Source organism: Gambusia affinis, linkage group LG04, assembly GCF_019740435.1.
Source record: "Gambusia affinis linkage group LG04, SWU_Gaff_1.0, whole genome shotgun sequence".
Taxonomy (NCBI): Eukaryota; Metazoa; Chordata; class Actinopteri; order Cyprinodontiformes; family Poeciliidae; genus Gambusia; species Gambusia affinis.
The window spans coordinates 10706529-10716071 of NC_057871.1; the positions used below are offsets into that span (position 1 = coordinate 10706529).

The 9543-nt window shown below is 39.1% G+C and overlaps 1 protein-coding gene across 1 annotated transcript; it reads left to right on the forward strand.

Annotated features, from left to right (window-relative positions):
• The first annotated feature begins 5929 nt into the window (after positions 1-5929).
• Positions 5930-7411, forward strand: bglapl (bone gamma-carboxyglutamate (gla) protein, like). The gene is made up of 4 exons (XM_044115349.1): positions 5930-6071; positions 6184-6492; positions 6607-6700; positions 6828-7411. The coding sequence occupies exons 1-4, from the start codon at positions 6011-6013 to the stop codon at positions 6928-6930; spliced, it is 567 nt and encodes a 188-aa protein (XP_043971284.1). The 5' UTR covers positions 5930-6010; the 3' UTR covers positions 6931-7411.
• The last annotated feature ends 2132 nt before the right edge of the window (positions 7412-9543 follow it).

The window sequence follows — 9543 nt, forward strand, 5'->3', positions numbered from 1 at the left end:
CCTGTTTGCTGGTGCATGTTAGGTTTTGTCTGTTTATACAAGTGTGAGCCAGTCTATGGTCTGGTTAGGCAGCCACAGGTCACTGGCCACAAGTTGCAGTGATGTGGTGGAGTTTGATATTCTGTCTGCAAATGTTGACGTCCAAACCACAACACACCAACCTCAGGGAGACTGACAGAAAGCAGAGTGGGAAGACGAGTGGAGGGAGGCAAGACAGAGTTGCTATTGCTGGTTTTACTCATTCTGTGTGGTATAGTATGCAAAAAAATAGGAAGATCAGGCCAATTTCGAAATCCTAATTAAAAACGCTAAGAAGCCACATTTGTAGCAAATACACACATTGAGGAACTGGGGCATCTAAATTAAAAAAGAAATCTCTATATTTGTCTTGAGAACATATGTGGTTCTCTAAATGTGGAGCAAAAGTACGATTATTTCGCCGTAAAAGCTGCAGAAACTCAGTAAAAGAACAACAGATGGGCTGTAGACATCAAGAGAGAAGAAAAGCTTGGGCTTGTCCCAAAAATAATCTGTCAAGCAAGAGGGGAATTTCAAGGCCCAGACTGGGATCAGTATAATTAGTAGTGCTGCGCTGCCAAGCGGATACATCCGGCGGAATCAGGGAAGCCTGGCAGGTGACCGTTTCTCAGAGACCAGATGGAAATATGCAGTAAGTAATGCCTGCCATTCGATTTTGTTTGTGGCTGCAACTGAGGCAGCTGACAGAGAAGACTAATGTAAAGTTGAGAGGGGTCAAAGGGAACGGACTTGAAGGTGTGGCTTTAGCTCAATAACATCTGATAGTGAAGAAAAAGTGTCCCATGTTTTTAGTTTGTTTACTTTTTTGGCAGAACACCACATTTCATTTTATTTTCTTACATTTTATTTAACTATTGATGTATTTATGTTGCTACATTGTGGTTAAAAAAAGAAATAAAAGAACAGAAAAACAGATTTCTTCTGTTCTTAAATGTGTCATGTCCTAGAGGACAATTTGTTTTCATCTGCATAAGAACTGCAATTTCTGATAGCAGTCATTTTCATGCAAGGCAACGATCTGAAACATCCATCTGAAGCTACACAGAAATTGTTTGAAGATGACAAGATAGATGTTATGGAGTGGCCCAGTCAAAGCCTAGACATTGATCTCACCTATCCGCACAGACTCTGATGTGATTGTCACTGAAAGTCTATACTGACTTGAAGGGGAAGAATATTTATACAATCACTTACTATCTTAATGTTTTTTTTGTTGTTGTAGAGATCAGTTTTCACTTTGACATAGAAGGTTTTTTATTTTTGTTTTTGTTTTTAAAAAAAAGCCATATCTTTTTATTATGATTGATTTGCAAAAGAAATAAAAAGGTCAAATATCAAAGGGAGCAAATACATGGTATAAATACTGTCTACTGCTGCAGCTGCTAGAAGTTTTTTTATTATTCCAGATAAAGAACTCTAAAAACATGTTTTTGTTCAGGAGGTAATTCAAAAATAATTTCCCATCATTGTTGTTGTACTGCTGTTTTATCGTAACTTGCTGTATCAAACACAACCAGAATAATTCATATAAATATCAAAAACTAAAATAAATAGTGTTGCAATTTGTGCACTTAGTAGTATGTAGTCATCTATAGGTGTTTTGATCTCATCCTACCAGAACATTATTCTGCAACCTGATTTCCTTCTCCCATATGACTTGTCAAACTGCAAATAGGAATTTTTGAGGGCTTCTTCCAACAAATTGCTTCCTTTATGCTACTGATGAGTGAACTGTGAGATGTTCAAAGCTTAGGATGTTATTTCATAACCTGGTTCAAACCGTGTTTTACATTCTTGGTGTGTTCTTTCAAGTTCTACCTTTCCATGTTCTTTGGCTAGAGGGATTAGAGCAGGATAGGCATTTTAATTATATAAATTTTTCTCTCCTATAACTTGAAAATGAATTGAAGAACTTGAGCAAGGGAACAACAAATTATGCAAAGTGTCAAATAAATATGAAACAACAGCAAAATCGGCTTAGGGTTTAGTTGAAAAAAGTCAAGTCTCTGTTTTTTTCTTTTACTGCCTCGTTTTTGTCGTGATTTGAGTTTCTCTGTGAGTTTATTTTGAGTTCCTGTGTCCCTGAGTCTCTGTGTTGTCATGTCCTCCCCTTGATTGTTTCCCAGGTGTGTCTCATTCCCCGGTTACCTGTATCTAGTGTCACCTGTGTCTCTGTGCCTTTGTCGGGTCTTTGTCGTATGCGCCAGTCTGTCAAAACTGTCTGTCTTCTCAGTCCGTCTCTTCCTTTGTTTAACCGGTTGCTACCGGCGGTGAGCCCTGGTTTCGGCTCAGCCGTGCTGCCCGGTATCCTGGATTGTTTATTCTGGATGTTCTTCATTAAATCTTCATTTCATCTCCTTCAACCTGGGTCTGCTGCGTCCTGCCTCACCACCTCACACACCGCAATTCAAGACAGTTTTGATCTTAATGTCCACAAAAGAGGATATGCAGATTTCTAATTAGAATATGTCTGAACTTGTTACTGCTAAAATAGAATAAAATCAATAAAGATGTTTTCTTTGTACCATATTGTTTGTGCTTGAAATTTTCTTTTTTATTTTTGTTAATCCGCCTGTGGGATGATCTCCTTTTAGATCGCTCCATGCTTAGAAAGAGACAATTGATGGCATAGGATCTATCCCGCAGTTTGTTTCTCCAGTGGACATGTTTGGGCCAGCAGGAACATGAAAAAACAGAAAATAAGCACTGCTTGTTGCCGAGCGCCACAGGAGAAACTGACCCAAGGCAGAAAAGCCCCAGACACCGTTTTTCCAGCCTCTTCATGGACATTATAGCAATTGTTTTCTACGGGTTTGTCCCCCCACACACTGTGAAATACATCCAAAAAAATGGAGATTTGAACCAGACACTGAAATTATACAGCTTATGGTCCAAAACAAATCACTGACACCAGGAATAACGACAGGCTGCGATACATTACGGACACCGAGGTCACGCTGCAGCAGTCTGAGTCTCGTCCCACATGACAGATTAACCTATCAGGGGTCCTCAAGGATATTTATACATGAACCATAAATGGTTGGTGATCTTCACAAGTGCAGCACAGTTTGAGCCAAATTTGCAAAATCCAAATATTTATTTTTATCAAAAAAACAAAACCTCAGTTACGGTTACTTTTGAACCATATTGTGTAAACACAATGCTCCAGCCAAAGCCGCATGCAGTACGCTTTGCATCCAACACATGGGGCTTGCCTAAATATACCTCCATATACGCTGAAATACCTCAAACAAGGCCGTGTGTTGGGCCACAGGTCGGTGTTTGCAAGCCGTGGCCGTGCTCTGGATGTCTCCAGGTCCCGGGCCAAGTAGAATCTGGAAATAGTGACTGACTGCGGTTTGAGAGAGACTGAGCAGCACTCTAATTAAGTTCTGTCGCATAATGAGGCTCACTGCTGTTCCGTGTCACTCGATTAGTAGCTTGCGGTCCTCTGAAGCTATAGTTTGGGGTTTGTGGGGGTGGGGGATCACATCTGGGGCAAAGAGTGCAGGAGCACAACAGTGATGGGACGAGAAGCAACCTTGTTGTGGAAGACGCAGCATTCCACTGGGTCTCCCTGATTAGAATCCAATTGCATCTTAGGGGTATTTTGTGGAAATCTTGTAACGCCACTGTAGACTTGCAGGCCTTGTTGCAATATTTATACTCGGTAATGAAAACTGTGGTTTCAAGAAGATGCATAGAATCGGCAGAAAAGAAAAACACAAATAGATCAGTTTGAGATTCACTGAGAGGGAAGAAAGATTGTTGTTATAGAGAAATCTGTAATCATGCATGAAACTGTGAATTTGATAATAAATATGTGCAAAATGAATCTACTGAATGGTATAGGCAGCTGGTATCCAGACCTTTTGTCACATGGACCTAATATCGTTAGGTCAAAAGTAAAATGCAAAAATTCTTAATTCAATAAAATTTTTCTTTTTATGTAGATAAGGAATATTGGAATCTGAAGCTTAAAAAGGATTCTACATGTTCACTGTATTACAAGAAGAGAATCTAGTTTTACAATTCTTTTGGGCTTGATTGAGCAAATTTATTTTAGTTATTAAAACAGGATTTGTGTCATGTGCTTTCAAAATGCTTACTTTAAGTATGTAAAATAAATTAACTAAAAGCTGATTTGGGTGCAATAAAGTCACCATTTTTTTTCCCCACCAGGGGGTCTTTTTGTAGGCTCTAGTGTCCCTTATACAACAGTGGGCTGACAGGAAAGGGGGACAGAGAGGGGGGAAGACATGCGGCAAATGTCGTCAGGTCTGGGAATCGAACCCGTGACGGCCACATCGAGGACTGAAGGCCTCCAAGCGTGGGGTGCGCTACCCTCTACGCCACCGGAGCATGCCCCAAAGTCACCATTTTTTAGATATATATTTATTGTTTTCAACAAATTATCATCAAGAAAGCAGCAGGACAGTTATTAGGACATATTTCCAATGTTGATCAGTTTGCACAAAGTCACCTTTTAATAAATCCAAGGGTCACAAATGGCTCTTTGATTGGCACTTTGGACACTCCTAGTGTAGGTGATTTAACACATTTAGCAGTTTAACTCTAAGCATATACAATGCAATAGAAAAGTCTTCAAACCTCGTGAACCTGTTTACCTTTTTTCACTTTTTTTACACAAATTTAGTCAACTGCTGTTGTTTTTAAATGTTTCATGCTAATATATTTAACAGAAACAAATTTCAGTGAATTTTTCTTGGATTTTATGTGACAGACCAACCATGCAGTTTAGAAATTTGAAGCGGAAGGAAAACTATTCACAACTTTTCAACATTTCTCAAAAATGGGTGTATATTTAGTATTTTCCTTTAATGTCATCTCTGCATGAATGCAGCTTTTCTCAAGGGTTTGTTAGGAAACACTATTGAACAAGCAGCATCATGAAGACCAAGAAACACAACAAATAGCAAACAGGTCAGGGAGAACGTTGTAAAGCAGGATTAGGTAAGGAAGCAATATTCCAAGCTTTAAACATCTCAATGATAAAAAAATCTAAGTGGAGAAAGAGCATGGCAAACTGCAAACCTTCCAAGACATAGTTATCCCTCTACCCTGGCAGTCCAGGCAAGAAGACTATCAGATTAGACCAAAAATGAACTTTTCAGGCCACATACAAAACTGTACATTTGATGAAAAACTAATACAGCACATCAGCCTGAACATGCCATTCTCACCATGAAACATGATGGCCAGAGCATCACATGCTGTAGAGACGCTCTTCTTTAACATGGCCTGGGAATTTGGTCAGAGTTGATGGTGTAAAGGGAATGGAACAAAAAGGGAACGGCAACCCAGTCTCAAAAATATTGACACTGGGTTTGAGGTTCACTTTCCAGCAGGAAAACAATCCTAAACATGCATCCATAGAGACCAAAGAATGCCTTAGATATATTCATATTTACATATCCGTCTGTTAGAATGGCCAAGTCAAAGTTCAAACTTAGATCCTCTTAGGATTTTGTGGCAAGGCTGAAAAAATTATGGTCACAGACTGCCCCAATTAAATTGTCGTGAACCTGAGTTATTTACCCTTAAATTTAAGTTTATGGCTGCACCATGGCAAAATCTGAAAAATTCCAGCGGATGTGAATACTTTTATTCAGCATTGAAGGGGTACAATCCCTGCCATGTAGTCTTCAAACAGGCAAATGAAAGGAATGCTTGTGGCTGTGTACGCTGGATGAGTTTTTCGACTCAGTGCCAGAGGTTGCGTGGGTGTTTGTGGGAGCTTTCATGAGAAGTGGAAGCGGAAACGTTGATATTTGATTCTCCAGCCAATCAGAGAGTTGGGTTCAATGTGTGGGTCTGGTCTGACAATACAGCTGGACTACAGTATATATTGACCTCGACTTTGGGGACAGAAACAGGACAAGACATTGGAAGAAAAGCAACTGATAAAATATCAGCTTGACTACAGAGAGAATCAAATCTCCAAGACATCATGAAGACTCTTACTCTGCTCTCCATCTGTGCTCTTCTGTCGGTGTGCTGCTCCATGGGAGGTAAGAAGAAAACCTTTGCATTAAATGTTGTTGATATAAGTGTTGTGTGTGTGTGTGTGTGGACAATGTAAATGCCTGACATTGGTTTGACATTTTGTTTTGTCCTGTTCAGCTGTAGAACCCGAGGTCGTTGTGGATCCTGCTGCTGACACAGCCGCTGATCCAGCAGCAGAGGCTCCCGCTTCATCATCCTCTTCCTCATCTGAGTCTGATTCAGCTTCATCCTCTGCCTCCGACTCCTCAGCCTCCGATTCAACATCAGATTCCTCATCCTCTGAGTCCTCCGAGTCCTCTGAGTCCTCCGAGTCCTCCTCCACCGAATCCTCCGAGTCTTCCTCCTCTGAATCGAACTCAGCCTCTGACTCTGCTGCCTCTTCATCTTCCTCCTCTTCATCCTCCTCAGAGTCAGCTAGTGCTGAAGGTAATCAGCTGGGGTTTTGTTGAATTGAGAATAATGTCTCTGGTTTTAGAAATATAGCTCCATTAGAACTTACAAAAAACAGTTCAATATGTTGTTTTCTCCTTCTCTCCTCAGAGTCCCAGGTGGTTATGAAGAGAGACCTGGCTTCTGTTCTTCTCCGGAGAAGAAGAGCTGCCCAAGGCAATCTCAGCCCCCTGCAGCTGGAAAGGTATAATCAGCCTTATCTTTTCATCTTAACATTTGCAGAAATATTTGCAGTTAATTCAGTTAATTGCTGCTACATCAATAACGGATGTTACACATGTCTGACTCTGTCTTTCTCTCATTTCTTGCAGCCTTAGAGAGGTGTGTGAGCTGAATGTTGCCTGTGATGACATGGCTGACACTGAAGGCATCGTTGCAGCGTACACCGCCTACTATGGACCCGTCCCTTTCTAATTTGAATTGTCTCTTGCATCTAATTTTGGGCATTTTTTTATGCCTTCTGATAGCAATAACATTAAAAACACTCCCGAAGTGTCTTCTGAATTTACAAGCTGCCTGTTATTGCATGCATGGACATCTGCAGCAGTCCTGTTTAGGGTTCCCCTTTAGGCTGAAAAAGGCACATTGAAACGCAAGCCTGTGAATTATGTAGAAGCCCATCCAAGTGTAAATGATTATTTTGTCCTATAGAGTTATTCCATGAATGGTGCTACAATTTGAAATGTATTCTGTGTTAATGTTTTTTTTTCTTCTTCCTTTTTTGTATATGGTGCTTTATCTTTTACTTAATTACCAATTCTAATGAGTAGTGGATGTAGGAATATGTTGATTTTGTTTCTGTGCAATAAGTGTATAAACACACATCTGCAGTCTGTAATAACCACAAACTGCCTCTTGGTTTGAAAAATAAATTATTTTGGTTTTTTTTTTCAAATTTTTGTCTTGTCCTAATTGAGATGTGAAAAATAATAGCATTATTGTCCTCATTCTTGGACTCACAACAGTATTTGCATGCAGGTCTTGGGGTTGTAATTAACATCTACTAGCTAATGCAGGATACACATATTTTAAGCTCTTAAGCTACAGTTTTGTTTTTGGGACTTTGCTCTTAACAGCTGTTGGTTAATGCTGGAAATGACCCGAGAGGGAAAGTTACCACTGAACCATCAGCACGAAGAACCTGTTTAAAGAAAACATTGGATACACGTCTGAATACAGATAATGCATTAAAATCACATTTAAAGTTGACACTTTGGATAGTATAAAAATGTTGCATTATTAAACTAAAACTTTTGATAAACAACTGCGTGAAAAGTTCTTTCAAAAGCTGCAGTTGTCCTCAAATACCTTGTGGTTGGCTTGTATTCGCGTTTTCAGTCCAAACCTTGGCATAATAACTACTAGGACCTTTTGAATGCAAGAGAATGTTGACAAGATGAAAAAAATACATCTTATATCTTATATAATATATCTTTTATGGACCAGGGAATGTTGGTAACTGACTTGCATTTATATTCACCCTCTTCCATCCCCTAAGTGGACTAATGAATGCAGGCATTCTGTGAAGGTCTGTTGTTTATTAGAGAGCATTAGCAAACAACATAATGAACACACTAGACAGGACAAGGACACAGTTCTAGCTAACTTTACAGTGAGGTTCAGTTATGAACCAAGATCTTTTGAACATGTTTGTACGATAGTGTTTTTCACATTTCATGAAATATGGTGATGGCAGCATTATCCTTTGAGAATGATTTTCTTCGTCTCATGTGAAGAAGTTAGAAAAATGAATGGGGAGATAGACTGGGACAAAACCTTTTGCAAAAGACTTGAGTTTGAGTAGATGTTTGTTTTCTAGCATGGCACTGATTCTGATTACACAGAATCATTGATGGAATGGCTGAGATGAAAAGATAAAACCCAGACCTAAATTCAGCCTCAAATCTGTGACAAGAATAACAAAACTAATGTTTATATCAGCTACCTGTCCAGCCTGACTGAAAATAAGCAGCTTTACTGAGATTTGACCAATGCTGGTGAAAACACATGTAAAAGACTTGAAGTGGTTCCTACTTTGACAGGTGATTCTATTAACTTAGGGGAGTTAACACAAACGTATGTTGCACCTTAAAGACCTGGTAAACAAATGTGAAAATCACACAGGGTTTTTTTTTACCCTACAGATGAATAAAAGTATTTTAAATCTTACCACATCTTTGAATCATGCCCTACACAACAAAATGTTATATTTTAATAACCCAAAGGGAAACGTTCCAGTTATATTTTCTCAGCCCCATTTTCAAACTCGAATGCAAATACATTTGTTGGAAGTGGCTGATGTGATAGAACATTTTTCCACTGTACATGTTGGCCTACTTCCAACTAAAATGTTCAGCCTTTGCTCTTGGAGGTGATGCTTCTTAGAAATAGGCAGGGTTGTAATTCATTTGTAGATAAAAGTTGGCCATTAGGAAGCAATTTAAGAACTAATTTGCTGACATATTAACAAAAAGTTTAGATAAGCTAGCATATGTTACATTGTGAAGTGTGTGAGTCAGCTCTTTACAGTGAACGTGTGCCTTTGCTGTTGTTGTGTCATGCATAGTGCACAATCAATGCTGATATATTGATTGTGTAAATTGTAGTCTTTAAACATGTCTCTTTGTCAGGCTAACAGTTTGATTTTCCTCAATACTGACACTTATGTTCCAGAAACACAAAAGACAAAAAGAATGAGGCTGAATATTCATTAACCAGCATCAAAAACCCCCTGTCGTCTTTACAGCGCGCACAAATGGTGAAATAATAATTGGATAGAAATAAGGATGATGATGGGGTTTATTATTTGTTTCTTAGAATGTGCTGAAGAGTTAATTATCTATATAAATTGCCCATACCCACTTTGTTTTGTCATGGAAAACCTCCAGATAACTGTGATAAGAGGGCAATAAATACAGGGTCAATAATACATACTGTTCAGGAAACGTTTTCATGATGACACTGGTGATTTCAGCAGGACAGTTACTGAACTTCCCCGATCAATCATTTATATAGCGTTATTTTGTG